This window comes from Erithacus rubecula (assembly GCF_903797595.1).
Source record: "Erithacus rubecula genome assembly, chromosome: 2".
NCBI classification, from domain to species: Eukaryota; Metazoa; Chordata; class Aves; order Passeriformes; family Muscicapidae; genus Erithacus; species Erithacus rubecula.
The window spans coordinates 24,177,256-24,202,385 of NC_136685.1; the positions used below are offsets into that span (position 1 = coordinate 24,177,256).

Sequence of the window (25,130 nt, forward strand, 5' to 3'; positions counted from 1 at the left end):
TTATGTGCATAATCAATACTGCAAAGGCCTTCTTTATGTATTCTCTGACCCATTTGATAGTAAATAATTTTCTTCTGCCATTAATGATGATTAAACTGTAGAAAGCTTAAACATTTTCTGTAACATGTGAGCTGTAGCATTAGCTCAACAATTGTTTCATAATGTAACACAATTTAAATTCATAGAAGTTTCCTTAATGTTTTATTCATTAGTTTCACTGTGTTTACACTAACATACAGAATTATGCATCTCATATTTGAGGAAAGTAGTTTTAAATTTTGATTAAAAAAAAAAAAAAGAATCAGAAGATTCAGGTTGGGTACTGGAGGAAAGGAGGCTCAGCACTCTGTTCCAGCTCACACAGCCATGTCAGCTTCTGGGTTTCCTGGGCTCTTTCTCTGAAACAGCTCCCTGATAAATTCAAGATGTGTGGATCCTAGATACTGAAAAGCTTGACTCTGACTGGGATGCCTCCCAGTAGTGTTTGAATCAAATACATTGAATCTTTGTGTCATTTTACCTTAATGAACATAACATTCAGAAAATGCTTTGTCCTCAAGTTGTAGTGTTTTTTGAACAATATATTTTAAAGACATAAGCTGATGCTTGAGAATGTGTAAATATTCCTGCTGTGTGAGTGCTTTTATGGTGTGTTGAAGAGTTTATTTTACAAAGACTTGTAATTATCCATGCTTGCATTTATGAGCCATAGATTTATCATATTTATTTTTAAACACTGACCCTTTTTTGCCTAGCAATTGAAGTAATAACTTGGCTGGTCTCTGAATTACTGCAAAAATGTTGCTTTTGTGAAAACTCTTTGTCAGAACATCATATAAGATCTTACTCTTTGCAAATTAAAATATAACCTAGAAATAACACTAATTGGTGTCCTAAGAAGTTGATTCCATTATTAATACATGCAATCTTGATAGAGCATTTTTCTTCCTAATTTAATACCAGCACTTTTTAACTTTGAATTATTATCTTGTGTATTCTGAAAAAAAAAAAAAAATCTACAAACAATATTGTTGAGTTTTGAGGACTTGCTGCAAAAGGAAGACCTCACTGGTGTTTTCTAATTTTGTGTATTTTTTTCTTGGTTCCTTTTCTGATTTGTCATGTCATCTTTTAAACAATTAGAAATGGGAATCAAGTGAGTTGCATTACTAATATTTGTAATGATTTGTCTTTTAAAATGAAACTTTAGTCAAATAAATATGCTCTTTTGGTTGACTTATGCTATGGGTACAAATAACCTCGTAATTCAGAAAAGTGTGAGTATACGCAGCACCATCTTTGAAACATTTTCTTCCTAAAACACCTACATTTTAAAGCAGTGGAGCAGAAGGCTTTATGTGGTGGCATTAATGTTGAGAAAGTATGATTGATGATGGTCTTGTCACTTGAAATTCATTTCAGGTGTTGTGTTCCCAGTGTTAACTTGAAGTAATTCACTGTAACATAAATGGATGATTTTTGTAATGTGCACATACAAGGTTAGTAAGGTAATAACTTAGGCAGTGTAAGGTAAAATGTGATTACTGTGGCTTTGTCCTCCGAATCTCTCAGGTGAAGTTTGCACTGAGAAATCTGCAGAGAAGCAGCTGGTCTTCATTTCTGAGTATTACAAGGTCATTGTCTAAGGCACAGGTCAACTGAATAAAACAGTGATATTTTGAGTGGGAGAAGTGACATTCAGGGAAATTATTTAGAGAGAGTGTGTGTGTGTTGAGAAGACACAAGTTTGTTACTGGACTTTCCTTTGTGGCTTATTTTTGGCAGCTGTCCCATTGCTGTCTGTTTTCTAGAATACATCCTTCAGTGTTTTATCTCCTCTACTAATTGAAGTGCATGTGTTGCTTCTACAGACCACATAGATTGCTAGCATAAAATAATTATAAATTATATTAGGAATCTAAATGAAATTTGACTGTAGACAGTATTTTTTCTTTCTATTTTTTCTCTTGTCATCTTGTATCTTTCCTACAGATTAAAAGAGTTTGTTTAGTACAAAATTTGCTGCATAAACAATTGCTGTGGTCTCTACATAATCTGTCTGGTTTGATTTATATGAAAATACTTCAGCCTTCAAATCCACATTGATATTTCATGATAATCAAGCTAACAAAACAAGATTTGTGGTGTTTGAAGCATGTGGAAGGCTTGTGTAACTAATTTATTTTATTTCTATGTTGTGTGGTAGACGTGATAACCTGAAAACTTATCAGTTGGTATGACACCCATTAAATTGCATTTATTAATATACTGGTAACAGTAATTTGTGAATGAGGCACTTTAGTCAGTGAGAAAGATCTGTAATGCCATATGCAGTTGGTGAGTACACAAAAGCCTGTGTCTCAGGATGACACTGTCTTACAAATTTGCACGTTTCCTGATTATTTTCCTACAGTGGCCTGTGACCCACAGCCATTTGCTATGTGATAGCTGTAGCAGTATCTATCAGGAGTTAATTTCATCCACTGTACTCTGGCTTAGCATGTTTATGGAGTAGGCAAAAATAAATGGGTTAGATCACTAAAAATTTTGATGACTACCTCTCCAATTAAGTGATATTTTTTTCATCTGTTTTGCAATAAAATATGGAGAATGGCTGTTTTCCTTAGTAAAGTGTTATGATGTCCTAAGCCAAGGAATGTACATTGCACATGTGACATTAACATGTTCCTTGCCATTCCTGCTAATGATAAAGATTGGCTGACCTTTGGGGAAGGGCTAAATCTTAAAGCCTTTTTTCAGTCAGAAGGAAAAACGGGAAATGACTCAGTAGATCAAAATGAGACAGCAAATAAATTGAACACCTGGTAGTCATATCAGGTCTTGGCAGATTACCATATAGAATATTTTTAGAAGTTGAAGCACTCCTTTAAGCTGTGAGTGTCAGAGTAAAGTATGCACAATTTTTATCTCAGCAATGCCTTTGCCAAGATGTGTTTGAAAGAAATTCTACTGTAAAACTAATTTTAAAAAGCCCTACTAATTTTACTGATTACACAACTCAAGTGTTTTGAACTCTCCTAAGAAAAAAGTAGCAATATGTTTTTTGATCTTACTGAATATTTATTTTCAAACTTTTAAATATAGATGAAGTGACTATTTTTAGAAATGCTTGTTACTATTGCAGTGTTGCTGCAGCTAATTTCTGGGTGGCCTCATTGTATGACTTTCCATTTTACTGCAGTTTCCCAAAGGATATTTCATCTGTTAATGTACTACTTCAATTAATTGCTGATTTGCATACCTACGCTACAGAAGAAGTGGAATTTTTTTGTAGTTCTTGTAAATGAAGATTATTTGTCAGAGTAGCTTTTTCCTAGTAATAGGAAAGCAGGATATGTTTCAGAGGCAGTGTATTTGAACAGAATTTTTACAATAAAATCACATCCTGGTGTCTTATGGACAGTCTGTACAGGCTATCACTAGAATTCCTGGAGTGCTGTCTCTCTGGAATGTTAGAAACATGAATATTTGGTAGTGTCAGCATACATAAATGCTTTGTGTCATCTCATTGGTCTGATGATATCTGTGTGAGGGAGGAGACTGAAAACTACTTTAATATGGATATTTTGTTGTAAAAATGGATTTTGGAAGGTGATGATGTATTTGGAAGTCTCCAGTTCTATGTGAAATTTTGTAAAATCTTGCATGTGCTCTGTAGATTTTTGCAGGGGCACTGAATTTGCTGTCCAGTGTCTGAATTGTACAAAGGCAGAAGATAAGGTGAAGTATCAGGGAAAAACAGACCAATGAAAATACTCAGTTTCAATTTACATGTAGTTTGTAAAAGATCTTTTTAGCTATCATTTTCTTCTGTATTTATGTAAACAAATTCCTTTTCATGTAAATACTAGTATTTCTCTGTTTGCAAGGATTGATGTTTAATTTAAATAATCCATATTCTTGAACAAATATCAGAAAGCAAAGGTCTTTTTATTACCATCTGTCACAAGTTAAGCAAAATGACATGGTTTATTAATGACTGCAGACTTTTTTATATTTATACACATGAAAAAAATGGATTAAATTTGGATGTACTGCTTAGAACTTTTTAAGTAACACAAAAACCCATGAATTTTCCCTGTTATTTTGGTAGTTAAGATGGCAAAGTGATGTTAAGGTTGCTCTGTTGCCAGATTTCTTAATCCCAAACATTATTTAGGCTTCTTTTTACTCCATCCTTTTGATTTATAGACATTAAAAATAAAATTTAAAAGTGTGGAAATCCCAGCACACTGTTCCCCCACCCTCTTTCTTTAAAACTGAAGTGTGAAGGAGAATATTCTTTGAAAAAAAATAATTCCATATTTCCACCATCCACAAAGTGAGTAGAATGCCACCAAGTTGTCAAAGTGAATGAATAAAACTATTAATCACTTCTTACTCCAGATGACAGGCTTTTAAAGTAATTTTTGGAAGAGTTGAGTCTCCCAAGCACTACTGTAGAATGCTAGGCATGTGACACCCCTTGTTGACAGAAAGCAAATACCTGTTTTTCAATAAAAGTTGATGATGGCTCACATTGCATGAGCAAGTAAATAAATGTAATAGGAGAATGCAAATAAAAACTATGAATTAACTTAGGATGTATGTAAATTTAAAATCAGTTTCCTATCTGTCACACACAATACATTTTGCTGTGTTAGGTATTTGAGTAAGTGTGATTTCAAAGGCAAATTACCCTATCTCTTTTGAAATATGATTCTAAACTTTAGTGAAATTCTTTCTTTAGATTGTTGCTACTGAACAAATAAAAATCTTGGGGTGAATCTGCTTTTAAATTCGGTATGTTCTCTGATGTCTAAGAAAAAAGGCTTTGGAGAGCAGGCATCTTGATGTTTGTAGTTACCTTTTCTTCTTCCTTCTCAGTGTTTTTATTGCTCACAGTACAACTAGCCAATTTTAGACTAACCAGTTTTAATTAACAAATCCAGTTGGACTTTTGATCTTAAGTTATTTTAGGAGGAATGAAGAATGGAGTGTAGTGGATCATCTGATGATGTTTTGCCAAAATTTAGGCTGGGGAATAATCCCTGGTTTTCGTTATTAGTGCCTTTTCCAGTGGAAAACTATTAGATACTTCTATTAATCTAAATATTTTTTTTATGTCATAGGATAATGCTTTTAGAGCCAACAATAACAACAGAAATGATTGAAATTATAATTATTAGAGAGACAATAATAAAACAATTCTTCCAAGCTTCATGCTTTTCAAACTAGCACTGTGTTTAGATCTGTGACTTAGGGAATTTATAGTGATTCCAACACTATGGGTAATTCTTAGGAAATGAAGTCCTAGTACTCAGCTCTTAAGAGAGTTGGATTTTTTCAGGCATGGACATGGGATACTTGAATTCAGTTGGTGCAAAGGAGGATACATCCTACAGGGCATGTGTGTAAACCTGAGCTCTGCTGCTGGGGGATTAAGAAGTAGATGTGGAGTGGTGGAGAGTGAAAGCTCCTGTCCTGCTCAGTGCAGGGTGCTCTGCCAGCACTGCTGGCAGATCTCTGCAGGAGCTGGGTGAGGGTCATTGTGAGCACTTCCTTCAGGTGGGCAACTTTCCCCCAGGTGTGAATGCTAGTATGACCAGGAGAAGGATATGAGATATCTGAAAAAAGAAATCAATTTTATTTTATTTCATAAAGTCTTTTGCCTTTGTGGCAGTGTCTAGAAGCCACAGAGAACCTCTAAGGAAAAGAAGCAGCTTTTGTTTTTGTGTGTGGTGGTGGTTTTTTTATTTTAATTTTTTTTTGTTTTTTGTTTTTTTTTTAATTTTTGAGACATGGTTCACCACAAAAATGTAATACCTTGTATAGCAAATGGTAATATAATCTCATCTGACAAGTGATTACTCTGAGCTCAGGATTAGTTCTTCAACTTTTTTCCTTATTTTTTTTTTTTCTGAATAGCCCTATTGAAATCTAAGTCACAGTCGCCAAGATTTTCAGTGGCCACTGATGTGTTTCCTTCACCCACTTAAATAGCATAGCAAAAGCAGCCACACTGGGATTGTGTCATGCTGTTGCTTAAATTTTTAGTGCAAGTGTTGCAGTTTGGAGTGAGAGTAGTTCACATCTAAGCAAACAGTAGACTTGGTGTATGCCAGCAAAGCTCCCTAGCAGCAGAGAAGGTTGACAGTACCTTGGGCTGTATCATAGTAGCTGGGTACAGAGATCTAATTCCCCCTTTACACTTAATAAACCAGATCTAGGATATTATGTCTAGTTTGAGGGGCTCACAGCACAAGAAAGATGTTGATGAGCTGGAGCAAGTTTTGTAAAATTCTACCCTCTGTGTTTTCTGCCTGTCTTTATGGCCAAAGTTGAACCTAATGCTTACCAGATTTTCAGCTCTTTTCTATAAGAGCTATTCTCCAGTGAGTTGGCTGTCATCCTGTACCATTCTGTCATAGTGCAGGACTTCTCAGTTGTGCTTGGTGAATTTCAATTACAGTTAGCCACCCAAATCTCTCAGGGAATATGGGTGGCACACCATAAGCCCAGGCAACACATGCAGTGTAGCACAGTCCAGGTCTGGCTTACTGAGGTTTACTGTAAATTAAATCCTTAGCTGCTTGCATTTTACAGTGAGCTGGTTAGCATCACTCCAACCTTCCAACAGCTTTTCAGCCATGTGATTTAACCTGGATGATAAAGTTGCAGCTTAGATACAGGGATCTGATATCAGAAGTCCTGTCAAAGCCAAGGCGAATGACATTGCTATTCCTGACTCAGTTCTTGTTTTTGTGACAGAAGGCAGCCATGTTGGTTAAAAATAAATAAATTATAAGTGAATTTCAAGAATACTAAGCTCTGTGACTTTCCCAGGGCCTAAAGTGAGACTGCTGGCCTGTTGTTCCCCACTAATCCTTATTGCTCCATCAGAAGATGGATGGAGGACTTGCCTTTAATCATCAGGAGCCTCTCCTGATTAAACTTCCAGCAATGGTGAAGAGTGGGTTCATAACTTCAGCTCTCAGTACCCTCAGGTACAACCTGTCAGGTTTCACATTGGAGGACATTTCTTGGTAGATCTCTTACTGAATTTTTTTTTTACTACTTGGTAGTTCTTTGCTTCCTTAAGTAATCATTTTAAGGTGTAAATGTCTGGAAATTTATCAGTAAAGATAAGTGAAAAATGTGAAGGTTAGAATTGCTCTCAAACTTGCATTCATCTTTAATTTGCAGCATTACTCTTAGAAGCTAAAATACTTAAGATCTAATTTCTGTTTACTTTTGGAAATTTGCAAAGTCAATATGTAATATTCCTTTTTTTGTTTACTGTGTCCTGTCACTTAGCGAACATAATTAAATTGTGTACTTTTAATATTACGTGGAAATGCTATAGCAATGCTATAGCAATTTCAGTGACTGCATAATTGGACTCAGAAGTTTCCTGTATTTGCAGGATTTAAAAGGCAAAGTGTGGGAATTTTGAAATTCTTTTGGCTATTTGTCACTTTTCAAGTTAGATTTTTTTGCCTCTTGATGTTTTTATTCAGCTCTTTTAAGTGAGCTCTGTGAATGTGCTGTTTTCTGTGTTGGGCTTGAATTTAAGGAAACTCTTGGTAAAGCAAGCTGAGGTGTCCCAGTTTGAAGGACAGGTGTCTGCCAATAAAGGCAGAAGCTTTTCTTTGAAATGGAGAATGTAAACCCCCTCCCTCCAAATTATTATAATTTTGAAATTAAGGGGCTCTCAGGCAAAAATATGGGAATTAGGAATAACAGTTCTTTACTAGGAAAATTAAAACAGAAATACAGTATTACAAAGAACAATCCCAACCCTGACAGAGTCAGAATACAGCCCAACACCCTGTCAGTCAGTCAGGGTGTTGGTAGCAGTCCCATTAAATGGTGACTACAGTCCTGCAGTGTCAGATGTGGTTCAGCTGAAGCAGTGCTCCTGCAGAAGGTGCAGTTTTCCTCTGAAGGTCCAGGGATGATGTGGAAAGGTCCAGCTTTTCTTCTGGAATCCAGTGGAAAGAAGGTACTGTGGTGTTCCAAATCTGTTTTTATCGAAGTAGGAAAGGCTTGGTTCCTCCCCCTGCCTGGAGCATGTCCCAGTGGGATGGTGTAATTTTATCAGTCATACAGTGGGACTGAATGGCCCAGCAGCAGATGGTATCTTCCTGGAGGGAGGATGGGTTGTGGAAAAGATAAAGATGATTGCCCCACCTGGTCTTAAAGATGGCCCATTAGCAGATAATATGTGCCATGGAGATAAGGAATCACTGCCCCACCCGGCTTCAAGAAATGGTGATAGAATACAGATTTCTGGTCACATCCTGTATCCTATACTAAAAATCAAATTCTCTGTAGAATGTTCTCTCCAGGCTGCTGCAGTTCCACAACTTATTCATGCAGTCCAGTTGGACATTTTACCGAGCGTGGAGTTTGGAGCAGCTTTCCCAGCTCCGTGTTTTGTGAGTTGACTCTTCATAAGCCATGGTGGCAGGTTGGGTTGTGGGCAGCTCATAGTAATGCAGTGAGGGCTGGAAGCCTTCCTTGAGCCGGGTCTGGGCAGGCAGAGCCTGCCCCAAGCCGGGCCTGGGTAGGCTGAGCCTTCCCTGAACCAGGTCTGGCCCTGTGGGCCGGGGCCATGGCTGCACCTTTTCTTGATAATTATTGTTGATTACACACCCATTGATTTCTGTGGTCAATTCCTTGTTCTTATTTTCTTTCCTAAGTGTTTTGGTTAATTTTTTTTCCTGATATCTTTGTATTCTTACTAAATGGACATATGTCAACATATGACATTTTAAAAATAATATATATTAAAAGCTTTTTGTCATCTTTAAAAGACGAGTGGTTCTTTCTCTCTGAATAATTTTTATCAACTAATCTTGATCCTGAAAAATAATGGATTTACCAAAAAAGCAGAAAACTGTTATTGACTACTCATTAGTTTTGAAAACTGCTTCTGTTTGCCTGACTTTTTGGCTTTCTGAGGTCATTGCTTGAGCATTTTCCCTTAAGCCCTCTATAACGTGAAATACTGCAGATGAATCATCATCAGTGGACAGCTGACTGTAAAAGTCATTCTGTGTTTGGAGCTTTGTTTTTTGCCTCAGTGTGGTTGCATTCATCACACCTAGCCTTAATATGACCAGTATTCTAGTTTAAGATCTGTGTTTGAGCTTTTCCTGTAAATATTGTTTATTGAATCTCTGTAGATACCATTTTACCAGCTGGATATTTGGAGCATTGTTCTGCATTCCATGTAAGAAGAGCACAGACTGTTCCTGGTATTCTGAACCCACAGTGGCACAGGGATTCAGTCACAGATTTTTATTCTTGTCAGCACTGGTATGGAATTGCATGTCAGCCTTCGAGAAAAGACATATTCCAAGTTTTAGCTGTTATCTCAAGGTTATGTCTAAAACTTTCCAAGGAGAGGATGTAGCACCTTACAATTTCTCCCAGACTTGTATGCTATTTGAACTCTCTTCATTGTCAGATCTAGCTTATGTTGAATTGTGTGTTCCCTGCCTGGCAACAAATCAAATTCTTCAGCAAGCTTAAAAAAACCAAACCACAATTCTACTATGGGCTGCAATAAAAGTAATTAATCAAACCATGTTACTTAGTCTTTGTAGAGCTTTAAAAACCAGTTATGCTAGGTGGTGACTGTGCAGCTTACTGCAGAGAGAACAGAATTAGTGACGTGGCTCTATTACCTTGCACAGCATATCTGTGAAAGTAGCAACAGGGTACCATGCTAACATGAGGATTTCATTCCTAGAACTTGTGGTATCTAGTGAAAGCTGTGTATGTTTAGCACATGTGGAGGCAAGTACATTCTGAAAATAATTCTACATATTATGGCTTTTCTTCATGTGAACTGAAATATAGAGCAAACATAATTCAGATTTGCTTCTATGTCAGCTCATGTCTATCTGATTTCAGGTTGTCTCACACATTAGAAATAAGCTGAAACCCTTTTACTGTCTATGTTCTAGCTGGTAAACCAATGAAGAAATAGAGGTTTGAGTAAAAAGTGTATCAGTTTGAAATGCTTCTGCAGTTGTCTGCTCTTGCAGCAACATAAAGCAATAAAATAGCTTTGAAAAATATTTGACATATTTTCTGACATAATTTGTCTGTGAGCGACGATTCCTATATAGCTCAGTTTTGCTGTTTTCCTCCTGTAACAATATTTCCTCCTGCAGTTTGCAATGGTCTTTCTCAAAAGAATAAAAGTAATAAGAGGCATAGTACTTCCTGAGTAGTAGAGATCTGATTTTATAAATCCTAATGCTGTTAGAGATACCTTTGTGATAAAAATGCTTTTCTGTGTTTTCTTGGACTTGCAATTCTAAGCCCTGTTTGTGAAATTTCAGTCAGAATAGCAGCATTGTATACACCTGTGTACTATGTTAAATTAAAAATGCAGTTTAATCAACTCTTATGATCTGGTTATGCAGTATTAAATTAGTAGGCCCCACAAGTGTTTAGAAGCAGTCATCTGTGAATAAAAACACAGCTGAAGATCCTTTGAACACTTGTGAAGATTTTTTCCATGCCTCTTGCTGACCAGGTACCCATGAAACTGCAGGTGTTTAATTAAGAAGGGCAGTATAAGGTATACTTAATTACTTTTCTTTTTAGAATGATTTTATTTATCTGCAAGATGAAGTAAAGGATCCTTGATATAAGTGATTCTAAACCAATCTTAGAACTGCAGTGTATGAGTTAAAACAGGTATTCTAAGTTTCTCAAACTAGTTCTAATAAATCACATTTTTCTCATAAAAAAGTTAATTGCTATTTGCTGGTGTATCTTACAGTGCATTTAAATGCTTGTAATGACTAATGGAATTATATATATATATACATATATATATGTATATATACAAATATAATGTTTTTATTCTTGAGTTTTGTTATTTAAAGGTTTAATAAAAAGATAGGTAAATTTAGGAAAATAGAACTATCAGTGTGATCAGTGAACTTAATACAGTGTTAATTAAAGTAGAAGATAAGTGTCACTGCTGTGGTCAAACAGTCATTATGGAGAAGACATATTCACTTAGTGTTTGAATACTGAAGTTCTGAACAAGGTGAATGGTTTATGTTTTTTTTGGCTTGTTTTACCTTTTCAAGTTACCCATCAGTCCTGAGTACTTCTCTCAAAAAAGGTGAGGATTTACTCAGTCTTTGTTATATCAGCTAATATTGGGAACTGACAGAATTTTGTTTCTGAGTATTTGCTGATATGCAAAAATTAAGCATGTTATTTTAAACATCTTTGCTGTGTTTTAGTTCAAAAGGAACTTGAGATGTTTTTAGGATTTGAAATGTAATAGTTGAGTTAAGCAATGATGTTTTCTGGAAACTGTCTTGGTTTTTATTTTAAATTTTATTGTGTCTAGACTTGACTTGAGCTTGTATAACTTGTGTACTATCATCTGTTTATGCCCAGAAGCCATCATGGAATTCTTTGACTTTCCCTGCGTGTTGCTTTTGATCTCTCTGATCTCTTTTGGTCTCATTGATGCTTGTTTGGTGCAAGGTTGGCATGTCTTACTATCCAGTTGTATTTCCATAGTGGTGGTAATCTTGAAAAATATTGATCTGGCCCATGGTAGCTTGACACGGTTGAGAAGTGCTTTAGCAATTGTCAGCTCAAGAGCAAGGGGGAATTTGGTAAAAATTGTGATCCTTGTCTTTATCCAAGCTTCAGATTGTCTCAAGCAAACAAAATTATATAGTCCATGTGCACATGGCCTTCTTCATCTGGAGTACTTTATAGATATGACATTCAGTGAAGAACAACTGGGTGGCAATGGATGTCAGAGATGGAGCTGAAGTGGCTCTTTCTGAAAATAAGGGATATTTGGCCTTACTTGGCAGAAAACAACCTCTTGCTAGATGTTAGAAAAGAGTTAGTCATCTTTATACTGCTTCACTGGTAGTGTGTTTTTGTACATTTTGTTTATATTTAGGTTATTTCATTGAAAAATATAATAAAAGATTAATTAATTGGCTAGTTGAAAACAAAACATACAATTGAAAAACCTGCATTACATTTTGGTACGTCTTTTAGAACATACAGCTAAGAACATTGCAATCTCTTAAAATGCTGGTTTTGATTTACTCTCTTCATTTTCCTTTTGCCCTATACCACTTGGTAGGGCTGGGTGGTGAAATTGGGAATACAGGAGTGAAACTGAGACTGAGAATGAGAGGATGGTCACAGCAAAGTTGTGTTTTGATGTTCTGTCTTTGTTTCTCACCACCCAAACTATTTTTGTCAATACATGAGCTTTTCCCCACATTGAGTCTGTTTTGCCCATAATGGCAATTGATAATCCATAGACTTGTAGAGCTGTTTTCTCCCCATTTCCAATTGAGGAGGGGAAGCATGTGAATGGCTGGGTGGGAGTTTGGCCCTTAGCCAAGGTCTACCCACCAAATGGCTCCATGACCAGCTCTCACATTCTATGAAGAAAAGAGAGTTAGTCAAACAAATCTCCTCTTGTGGAGCTGTGACTGGTACCATGGACTGTAGGGGAATTCCAGCAAGGCTCAGGTCTTGGCTGCTGGCTTGGCCTCGATGTGCTGTGGTTCCCTCTTGGGCTCAGTCTTTTGCAGTGTTGAATGTTCATGGTTGAGTCACCTCCTCCTGTTTGCTGCTATTATTTTTTATTTGTTGCATTCTAATTTAGGCACTTGGATAAGCTGTCAGTGGCCTCCTTAGTGATGTTGCCTCTTTGACCTTCTCTATATCTAAAGCTCATCTGCTGTTGTTACCTGAGATGCTGTCACTGTTTTGCATTTTGACCCAAATGTAAGCATTTGGGCCAAACCTCTTCTGAGCTCACCCATTCTTCTTAGTTTTGTCCTGTCCCAACCATTAGAATGAGGCAGATGTTGTTTTTTGGGGCAGACTTACACCAGTCATCTGTGCTTCCCTCATTTTACCAGTGAATACTGGTATCATCTAAAGAGCTAGAGCTGGACAAATGTAGTCAAATTCTTATTTTCTGAGGGACACTTCCAAGCACACTTGGACAATACAGAGTTGTTTCTATCACTTCTTGAAGGCATTAGGGACGGAAAGTTTGAATAAAGGAAAATAAGGAGTTTTTGTTGCATGTGTTCTTCTATTTTGACTTAGTGAATTGACCTTAAAGGAAAGAGATCATATTTTAGACAAACAATTTCTCATTTAACTTTGCTTTCTAAAGCAATGTTCTCTATAGGCTGAGGAGTGGCTGTGATTGCTCTGGCATTTTGTGGAAATTGTTTTCTGCTTTTTTTTTCCCTAACCTCTTCTATTATCTCTTGCCTGAGAGATAATGGATGAATTATCTTTTTATGTTTACTAGATGAAAACAATATGATTTTCCCAACCTTGGTAACCTTATTGTCCCAGATAATTTTTCTCCTGCTTGAGTGTTCTTTACAGGCTTAGTCATAGTAAAGTCTTAAGTTGTGTGAAAAGAAGTTAATTTTCTTATGCAAAATGAACAATGGCTTTCACATGATTTCCAGTAACCATTAGAGAAAATGTTGTTAAAACCAAAATTAAAGAATATGCAGGTTTGGAATCTATGTTTTTATGGTCATAAGTGCTGTAGGAAGTATGCTTAGTAGGACTTGTGAAAACTGTTTCAAGAAATAAGAAAGCAGCTAATGGTTATATATAAAAAAGTGTGACTTTAGTAGGGGCTTTGGAGCCATTTTGTTGTCTAAGAGTTATGCCAAACTCAATCTGCCAAAGAATTAGTAAGCTGACACTCACTGGTAAGTGATTTTTAAATTTTTATTTGCTGTTGCTGTGTGGATAAACTACCCAGAACATGACTGATATGATATGTATTTGGATCTAGTAACTCCTAACTTTTAATTGTGTATAGACCTTGTTCTTTTTATACTGTATTTAACAATGGCTTTGTTGAACTATGTAGAAAGTAGCTTTTAATGTACTTTATATACACTTTCTCTACACGGATTCTTTTCTGTTATGAGAGCTTGCAGCAGGTAATTGTGAGCAGCTTAGAGATCCTTTAGGGCTTTATAATTACTCAGCAGCCATGGTGAAACAGATTTGATGCTAGCAGCAAGAGTTCCTTGGCTAATATAAATACTTGAACTACTGATTACAGCCTCTGATCCTCTGCCAGTAGTAATTACATCCTCTGTTTCTCTGCCCTGAGGGTGCTGAACTGCTGGAACTTAGAAGAAACCAAACTTCTGCAGCCTAGTGCCAGACACTTGGCCAACACCATTGTATATTTTCATGGCTCCCAATGGATCATTAACTGTGGTTTGAAGAATGTTATGATGATACAAGAATACAAAGGATATTTGGTAACAGGTTTTGCTTAGCAGTACGTTGTTCTGCCTTCTGGAAATGGCTATCAGGTGTTCAAAGACTAATGTTTGGAGAGTACATTCTTCATAAAAACTCTTTGTTACTACTTCCTTTATTTGAAGGCATTACTGTAAAGTAGCTTACCTTATATCCTGAAATGTATTTGCTAATTTAGTATTTATTTGGATTGGTTTTCCTTTGCACATTCATCTGGGCTCAAACCACTTATATCTTTCAATCCTGTGCTTTTGATTGCTGGACTCCATAGTCTTTTGGTGCCTTTTTTGTATGTGTGGAGTTGTTGAGGTAGCCAGCAGTGTCTACACAGTGTGTGGATGAGGAGTACATATTCAGCCTGGCTGGGGTCAGGGGCTGGGAAGGAGAACATCCCTGGGGATTGAAACCACCATCTTCAGCTTCTCTTTAGCAGCTTGCTGTGTGCACTTCTGCTCTGAAAGCCACAGGCCTTCATAAGGGTCAAATGGAGGTCCCACTTCCATAGTTAAGTTCTAAAGCAGCAATATTTATGGTTTATAAATAAGCTGCTTTTTTGAAGCAACTTTTTTATTTATGCTTTTTTATTGAAGTTTTCTGCTTCGTGAAATTTACTCCTGGGGGAAGTGTTCTTATGTCAAAGTGTATTTGTTTATTCAGAAGTAAAATATTTGTAATAATTATAAATGCAAATAGCAACAACAAAAAGATTAGATCTTGCATGTTGTTGGAGTTGCTGGTAGTTTTCCTTGATACAAGTGTCCTTTTCTGTTTTGGAAAGAAAATACTTAACCATGTACTCTTACTCATGTCTGAGAAGTGTCATTGCTGTTACTGGCAGTTGAGAGTTGAGAAGTAAAATGTTGGAAAATGATGATAAGTAGGCTCAGATTAATGTTAGGTTTTAGCTGTATGAAATTTAAGTGTCTGTCATGTTTTTAGCTCTTACTCACTAAAGATAAGAATGTAATCACTGGTAATCACTAGTACTTGCATATATGGGAAACTGGGGCTTAAAACTCTACCAAAGGCTGGCAAGATTTGATTTGGCTTCTTCATAAAAGATAATCAAAGTGTAAAATTTGCACGAATGAGCAAAAGTGCTCCAAATACCTTTTTACTTTTAAAAGATGCATATTTTTCTAAGTTTTCGCAACAAAACAATTATTTTCAAGCAGTATCACATATTGAAAGAATAAAACAATTGAAATTCAAATGCTGCCTTTTGAGTTTTGAAAGTAAGAGACTGGTGTCATGTAGGCTGTTTGAATTAATAAGGATTATTTAAACTTATTTGAAATTGTATAGTAAATTTGTCAAGGGAAAGAAGTAAATATGTGGAGATTTGAGAAGCTCATTAAACACAAAAATGTTTTGCAATAGTTTCCTCTTCTCTTAGATGTTAGTGTCTCTATCTTATTGTTTAAGGACTGAATAAGGGTGCAGTCTTGATAAGTGTTAACTTCAGTAAGTAATCCTGGTGTCTGAGAATAAATGATTTTAAGATATTTTGTTAATTTTTGAAGGAAATCTAAGAGTAAAATGATCTTGTTTCCAAAGCATCCCTTCATTTCATCCTCCTGAAAAAGGACTTGCCAGTCTTTTTAGAATTTGTTAGGAAAATCAGGAGTAATTTTTAAGATTTCCCTGCAATGCAGATGAAAGTGTGGACTTTGGAGGCTGCTTAGAGGATGGAAGCTCCTAGATGCAAAACAGGAAGGCTTAGTAGTTCAGAAATATTTGGTACTGTATTATGGGCTGTATTATGTATTTAGTTTTCAGCAGGTTACCCAGGGAGATTGAAGAGATTGCAAACCCTGCCTAGAGAGTCCTGCTCAAACATCTCTAGATGACCCTGCTCGATCTGAGGGGTTGGACCAGATGATCTTCAGAGGACATTCAAACCTCCTCCACATTGTGAATCACAGTTGTTGAAAACCAAATACACAGTGCATAATATAGACAGTGTTTCTTGATGTTCAGATGGGATCTCCTGTGTTTCAGTTTGTCCACATTTCATCTGGTTCTGTCACTGGCCATCCATGGAAAGGGCCTGGCTCTGTCCTCTTTGCACCCTCCCTTCAGGTGTTTATATCCATTGGTAGAATCCTCCAGAGCCTTCCTTCCTCCATGCTGAGCAGTTCCAGCTCTCTCAGTCTTTCCTCATAACAGATGCTCCAGTCCCTTCATCTTTGTAACCTTTCTGGTCTTTCTCTGGTATGTCCCTCTCTCTTGTAGAGGGGTGCCTAAAACTTGGACAGATAATCGATTCCCTGTAGTAAAATCCTGTTACTAATAAAATCTAAATATCTCTTCTGAAGTTCTGTAATAAAACTGATTTATAGTAACTGATTTTTATACAGTAGCAGACATTTATTTCCTGTAGTGCATAGGGCTTTAATAATAGAGTTTGTAAAGATAAAATACATAACAATTTTTACCTGAAGGTTTTTATGTAGGCCTACATTGATGAAACCATGTAGTAGTAATGATAACTGTGGAAAATGAGCTTTTAATCAAGTGTATTCAATGGGTCCAGAGAGAGTTGTTTCTTCTCTTTTTGACTATATAGTCTTCAGCATCAGGGAACTTTTGCTGCTGTGGTTATTCTTAAAGCAGTTTTGGAACACAGTGCTAGACTGATGAAGTTTGTGATGGGAAACACCTACCATGGTTTGTGACAGTGACTTTGAAGATCTTTAAATAATAATCTTTCATACATTCTAACCAATTGCTTCTTGTGTGATGTTGACTAGTAACTTCTACCAATAAGAGATTTTATGAAGAGATTTTTACTTTCTTAATTTCCTTCTCATGAGTGATGTGCAAGGGGCAGCTTGTGTGTGTGTGAAACTTTAAAATCATGATATTAAGACCTTGGGGAAATCAGGGCTGTCTTGAGTTACCTTCTCCCACTTCAGTAATGCTCCATGGATGCAAGTTAATTGAATCATCATTGTGTAGTTGAACTGATGCTTCATGGATGCAAGTTAAAGCATCATTGTATAGTTGAACTGAGGATCACTTTCCAGGTTCCTTTGAAGTACTGGAATCACCATTTAGTCTGTGAGCCTGGAAGAAGGACTGGAAAAGCAACAAACTGTTCATAAATAATTCCAGAGGAAGAAACAAAATATCTGCATGTAGCCAAAGAATAGTAAGCAGTAATGAAGAGATGAAGAACTGTTTGCATGAATCAGAAGTTCATAGTGAAATAAAAGATACTATCTCATTTTCCATGCTTGCTGAGAAGGTGAGTGTTCCAGTACACTATTTATTTGATTTAAAAATAACTAGGTTTCTGGAAATTGATACAAGAAAAGGACTGAGGACTAAATTAAAAGTTGAGAAAACTCTCTGTAAAGGCCCAGTCAGTGGTGAAACAGTTGATAAAATCACTGAAGGACCTTCACAACTATGGGAAGCACTATTGTTTAATAGAAGATTTGGATTTTGCTGACAAGGTAGCTTCTTAAATGTCTTCTTCAATCTACATATAAATAAACCCTGAAACACTCTATGCATTATTGCAAGAAAGATGGAATCAATAACTTATTTTTGGGGGAAAATAAGTAATGAGCATCTTCATAACTGTCAACTTCAGCTTTATTTTACTATGCAAAAAAGTATGAGTTAATTTACATGCTGTCACCCTCAAATGCAAGTGAAATGATTATATGCACAAGTAATAATGCTACAAAACCCAGCAACAGTTTGCTTAGCAATTAGACAAGGTTTAATTATTGAAAAATTTTGCTTTAAAAACTAGGTATGAGACTCCAATCCAGGTGTTATTTATACATCAGTGTGAATATGAAAGCCTAGACATTTCCAGATGGAAAAAAGAAATCAATTACTTTCAGAAGCAAGTGCCTTAGGAAAACATTAATTATTATTCTGAGTGCATTTGACAAATGCTGAGTTGAAATTAGTGGAGTTTGGCTTCTTTAGAGTTCTTAAAGTACTAGGTAAATATCTAGGACATGCTAGCAAGGACACTTTTCACAGCTCCTAATTTGTTTTTTCTCTTATGGAACATTTCTTATTTGGCAGCTTGAATTAACTGGCAAAAGGAATAGAAGACATTATATAAGTAATATTTATAATATATACTTTATATATATTTCTATATTAAATATATATTTATATATTTATATATATTTATAATATATACTATATACATATTTGAAATACATACTTTACAACCTAATTTATATTTTATTTTACTTGCATATAGGTTTTAAATTTTTAGGTATAGCGTCTAAGTAACGTTGTTAACTATTGTGCCCTGCCTTTTAGAGTCCCAAAAGAAAATGACAGTGTTAATAATTAATTATTAATTAATTAATTCTTTGTTTGTTTTTAAAATAAATTAGTTGCTGCCTTTGATTTGCTTTCCTTAACATAAAAGGCCACTTTGTGTTCTGTAGTATTTTCTTTTAGCTGGCTTGTGTTACTGTGAAGGGGTGCGTGTGTGAGAGAGAAGTTGGTGGGGAGTTTCATGTAATTAAAAAACAAAACAGAAGCAAATCCACAAAACCAAGTTCAGCCTTATACTGACACTTACATCATCTGCTAGAGATTCAAGAGGGAAATTTTTTCCTTGCATTAGAAATGACAGAATTGTTGCATTTGTACTAGAAGCCAAGTAATGCTAGTCTGTATTATTTTTTCCTTTCTTCCATAAATTTGGTGGTACTAGATGGAAATAATCTTAATGCTTTATGTATTAAATTGTACTGACCCATTAAAAAAAATTTACAATGTTGAAAGCATTTTTTGCACAGTTTTGTTAGTTTTGAAGAATGTTTGCTGTTATATAGGTTGTGTGTTGTGGAATAGATGTAACATTAATTGTTTGGTGTAGTTTTTATTGAGCATTTTTCAGTATAAGTGCTGCTGAAATAACTTTAATAACTCAAGAAGCCTTGGCAAAAATTACTTACTAATTTTGTACAGTACTGGAGATTTGCAAGATGCTGTGAAAGGTTAAACCCCAACTTTTTTCAAAAGAAAATTGATCAGTGTTAAAATGTCAGCTGTCTAGGTACAGCAGCATACTGGCATGCAAACACTGCTCTCTTATTCCAGGTTCCCCAGCTGCATAGCATTTGCATTGTGACATTTTGCAACAACATTAGCACCATAGCTGATGTTTCAAAATCAATCAGTTTTTGTTGGTATGAGGCAGCCTGCAGCTTAGTTGGATGTTGAAGGAGTTTCTCTGCAGTGTAATTAACTTGAATTCTTGGGTTTTGGCAGTATCTGCATCTCATGACTTCCTAGTGCAAAATCATACAAACCAGGTAATATCATTCTGAAATGTCTTTTAAAAAAATAAATAAAAGCAAAACAAAGTAATCTTAAGGCTTTCTCAGAAGTACAAAACCTTTCTAGACATTGTGTATGAAATTAATCTAAAGCAAGTATTTTCATACCTGGTGGATTAAAATGCCTTCCTGGAGAATTCATATCCTTTAATACTACATTTTAGAGAGTAGCCAGCAAAAATTCAGATTTTGTTGAAATTGAAGTTGTTTTAGAGTTTTAGAGATTCCATTCATCAATAATGCTTCTAATCAGAGAGAAATGTATTAAGAAGTCTTTTGCAACTATTACTTCTTCTATTTAGGCTGAATTCTAGAATAAAATGTACATCAAAACTAGTTTTTGTGGCTGAAGGCAGCTTGCAGTGGAAAAGAGATTTTACATGAATAATTTATCTTTGAAGTGTCATTGTATGGTAGAGTTTCCCTTTTTATATAAAAGCATGGCCTTATAGTTGGAATCTGTGTAAGTGGAACTGAGACTTAAAGGCCTGTTATTTATTGTAATATTGCTGAATATACGATAAAAGGTTTGGAACTAGATGAGCTTTAAGACTCCTTCCAACTCAAACCATTCTATGATTCTATGTTGATCCTATAAATATGTAATGAGTACTCTGAGATGTGTGCAGTGTATCTATAACAATAAGTGAGTAGAACTAAAATGTTTCTACAGCATTATTTTTATTTATTTATTTTTTCATATGTTAAAATGGCAATGAGGTGAGGAAAGCTTCCCTAAGGCTTTTGTAGCATTTCCTGAAGACTGCTTTTTCTTTTGCTCAAATTTATACTCCAGGATAGCTAATCTAGAAAAACAAGGTTTAAGGTAAGAATCTGAAATTAAGGTAAAAACTTCCACAGAAAGCATCTTACTGTCTTCTCTTGTTTCACAGTTATTCCTGCAGAAGGGGGAAAGCTGGGATCTATTATTCTGACTCTCAGATATAGCATGGCTACAGTGCTGTCAATAAAATAACCTTGGATGGTTTGGTGACATAAATTTTGATATTCTGTTAGATTGGTAACATTTAGAAAATATCTTAAAATGCTGGCCAAACATAATAATAAAACATGAATAAAGTTTGTCTAATATTAATGAGTTAGTTGGAAGAAGTGTAGTGCCTATTAATGTTAAATAGCTATTGCTAAAGGCAGTCTCTGTTTCAAAAAATTCAAGAGAAAGACATGAATAGGTAGTGTTGGATTAGTAGATTAAAAAAAAAAAAAAAATTTAATTCCACAAAAGATAATTTCTAATTGTATGCCATTCCTTTAGACAAGTTCCTGCTGCAGGTACTACTATGATGTCATATTTTGCTCATATCTTTGTTTCCATTTTTTATGGAAGGAAGATTTTACCTTCTTTCCCTCTCACACTTCCCTACTGTGCAGGGTCATACTCAACTAGGTGATGCGTTTAAGGGGAACAAATAGACTATAATGCATTTGTTGGGCGCAGGTAGGTCAGGCAATAAGTTGGGCACAGGCCCTGCGGAGAGACCTTGAAAAATTAGAGGTCTGGACAGTCACCAACCATGTGAAATTTAATAAGAGAATGTGCCAGATTCTGTACCTGTGATGTGGCAGCCCTGGTTGTGTGCATAGGCTGGGAATGAGAGGCTGGAAAGCTGCACTGTGGAATGGGAATTGGGGCTCCTGGGTGATGGCCAGTCAAATCAGAGTAAGCAGTGCCCTGGCAGCCTGGAGGACCAGCCTTGTCCTGGGGGCAGCAGGCACAGCATCACCAGCCAGGCAAGGGAGGGATTGTCCTGCTCTGCTCTGAGCTGGGGCTGGCTCACCTCCAGTGCTGGGGGCAGTTTGGGGTGCCACAATGGAAGAAAGACATTAAGCTGTGTCCAAGGATGGTGAAGGGCCTTGAGAAGCCATATGAGGAGCAGCTGAGGTTTCTTGGTCTGTTCAGCCTGGAGAAGAGTGAGGGGAGACTTCTCTGCAGTCTTCATCATCCTCATAAGGGGCAGTGGAGTGGAGATGCTGATCTCTTCAGTCTTGTGACCAGGGACATGACTGCATTGAGGTAGAAACAGTTTATTAAAAGAAAAAGAAAACCAAAACAAAAAAACCCCACAAGCAGTGCTTACCAGCAACAGATCGATGGGCAGCCAGGTCTTGAGCAATGGTGACTTTGGAAAAATTACCAGTTAGTCCTGTTGTTGAACTTGAGGTTATAAGGGCATCATCTCAGTTTAGTTCTGAGGTGTCTGCATGTGCCTGTCTGTGGCTCACTCTGCCCTCTCCTCTGATCATCCAGGCATTGGGACTTGAATTATTTTAAGTCAGCAGTGTTTTATGTTCTCTGTAAATTAAACTGCTTCAACATGATTAGAGTATGGGGCCAATGTTATATTTTTGCTTTTTTTTCTCTGTTATGATGATCTTTATTTTGAGTATCATATAGAGGTGAAAGCAAGGCTGTGCTTGCAGGAATTTGTCTAAATTTCATTTCAGAGTGGTTGGAAAAAGTCTTCAGAATCTCAATTTGGAATGTGTAATAGGGATCATCTTTTAGAAAAATGCTGATGAAAAAGCTCATAAAATTCTCAGCTGTTTTAAAACACTAGCAATTATTTACCATGACCTTTGTAAAAGCTGCTTTTATTTACAATGTGGCTCTGTTAATAAAAACATAAGATTATAAGAAGAAACTTTATACTTGAAAATGTTACCTTTTTTGTGTAATCCAGGCAAGCTGAAGGAAAACGTGTACTGTCAATTAAAGTCGTTCAAATATTTTGATGAGGTCTCCTCAACTGTTTAAGGAAAGCCATCCTTAGTCTTAGAAACAAGCAGTGTCATGAGGATCCCACATCTTCCTGAAAATAAACATTTGAAATAACTGGACAAGATTTGAAAAGTGTTAGATCTTATTTTCACAGCAGTGTGGGCTGTAGAGAACATTTCTTTGTCCAGGCAACATAATAGAGGAAAATGGGGAATCATTTTGTCCAAGGATTTGCAGATTCAAAAAAATACTGGCCATATGGATTCTCCTTTGGCTTCAAGGGACTGTTTTTTTGCCCTTTCATGGTGAATCCTGAAACTGCCAAGTGTAGTTGTACCTCTTCCATATTCTTTCATTGCAGTGTCAAGAAAAATCTTGGTTAAAGATCACTAGGTCTTGGTTCCGCCTCAGTTAGTACAAGTATCTTAAATTAGTTTTAAACCAATGTTTCTGTTAATTGGTAGTGCTTACACAGAAATGTAGCTTATTGTATATACAGCTTTATAATAATGTTGATACTTTTTCAGATTTTGAATGTTAGTTTTCTTTTTGCTTCTTACATCATTGTCCAGTCAGACTATCGTAAACATCCTATCATAAATGCATGGGTGTTTTTCTGATTAAATACAATATTTCAAGTACTACATAGAGGAAAATAGAGTATGCTTGTTGTATGTGAAATTATACCTATGTATTTGAGTGTGCACACAAATTCTGTTTTCTCTATTTCTTAAGTTAGTAATAGAGAAAGAGTCACATGGTATTTCAGGTGGTACAGTCTTTGTTCTGATAATTTTGATTGGTGTTTAGAAGGCTTCCAGGTTCTTTTCAGAAATAATTTCTGATTTTCTGGTTGTGTTTAAAACAAAATTAGAGGGTTACTTTACAGGAGATGTGGATATAGTACAATACATACACTGACCTTTAAAACTCAGTGGTAGGAAAATGAAGGCTTTTTTTTTTAATTAAAAAGAACTTCTGAATAAATGTGTCATATGCATCTCAGTGTAGTTCAATAAAAGAAGGGAATGTAGATCAAAGCTGCCTCCTTTAAAAGGAGGATGAACGGGTTGCTGGGAGTGCCAGGTTGGCGTTTTCTGCAGCAGTCAGATCGGATGTAGAGTATCTTGAAATTTCTAATTTGTTCAGAGGTAGTTTTCAGAATGCAGCCTAACTTTGCAGCTATATAATCATGAAATGCTTGTTTATATTAAATGTTTTATGTTAGATGTTGATCAGAATAATCCAAAGTGCTATGCTCATAGCTTTTATAGGTGAAGTAGCCACCTTATCTACAGATACTAAGCAAATTTAATACGTGTTTTTTTTCCAATTTTTTTAGTTAATACACCAATTAACTAATATTCTACAATAGTGTAACATGTATTTATTGATATATAGATTACTAAGTTTATTTTTGTAGAAAAAGTTGAATGTTTTAACTAGTCACATGACTTAGAAGAAAAAAGAGCAATCTAGTTGCAAAACAGATTATACCCATTTAAAAGAAAATGTACACAAAGACGTGTTTATATAAAAGTCACATTGGCTGAGTACTATGTATATTGCTTTTATACAAATATAAATTATATACACTATGGCTTCATGGATTATATTTACTTTGGTAGAAGGCTGTCTAGGCCCAATATGACTTGTAGTTCAAATATGTTTGGAAAAATGTATACCACTTTCAATGGTGTCTTGCTATTTAATTCTAATAGCATTTTAATTTTAGAAAAAATAATTTGTCACTGTTTGTTAACTTGCAAATATTTCTGCTAGCTTCAGATTCTGGAAGACTGTACTTAATTATTTTTAATAGGAGAAATTATGTCTTATCCAGTGTTGTATAAAGTTGCAACAATGCAGTGTGACTTGTAACATAATTTCTGCCTTGTGTTATCAATTTTTTTAGCTAATATTTTATTAATTGTACTTGTTTTTTCTTCCAGCTGACAGCACGATCATTACCTTCCATACAGTCTGATGAGAGACTTCAACCTCTGCTTAATCATCTCAGGTAGTAAAAAGTAAAAGCAAGAGTACATTCCTTCACACAGATTAAAGTGATTATTTTGGTAGAATGCCTTAGGTACAGGTTTTTAAGACCTAATCTGTGTGATTGGCTTTGAAAAAATCAAAAGTAATTCTTCAACTTAACAAAAGTTTTTTGGACCAATAATCTCTATCCAAAGCTTCTGTTTACTTTATTGCCTGTAATACTGTCAACTTTTGAGTTCTGTTGAGTTCTGGATTCTTCTGTAAGAATTTCCCTGGGTCTCTTCTGCAGTCCTGCATATATCTTCTTTAAAAAAGTGTCTGCAATTTTAAAGTAAAAGCTTGACATTAGATGCTTGTGTTTGATTTGAAATTACTTGGGTGGCCATGCCTGTGTGACTGTCTCTGCTGTATTGTAGGGTTACCAAAACTTAGCTCAGCTTTCAGAAGTAGCTTTTTTGCAGTATGAGTGGAAGATAAGACAGCACATGTAAATAAATTTCTGTGCTATTTTGGTTAGGACTTAACTGTATTGATCTGTCAGTAATGCAGGAAAAGCCATCCCAGATTTACTGTTACTCTTTAGTTTTTGAGTTTTTACTTCCCCCCCCCCCCCCCAGTAGATATCCATAGGGATACGTTGGGGGGGGATTGTGTTTAAATTTGTTTTTGTGGTACACAAATGGAAAATCAGAAAGATTCTTTTTTTACTGGAAGAAAGCAAAAAGTGA

General features: G+C 35.8%; 1 protein-coding gene across 1 annotated transcript in view; it reads left to right on the forward strand.

The window, feature by feature from the left end:
- Positions 1–25,130, forward strand: part of PRIM2 (DNA primase subunit 2) — an 86,577-nt gene that overhangs the window by 27,891 nt on the left and 33,556 nt on the right. Inside the window, exon 7 of the mRNA XM_079298683.1 lies at positions 24,354–24,421. Within this exon, the coding sequence (XP_079154809.1) occupies positions 24,354–24,421 (68 nt within the window). The remainder of the gene's footprint in view (positions 1–24,353; positions 24,422–25,130) is intronic.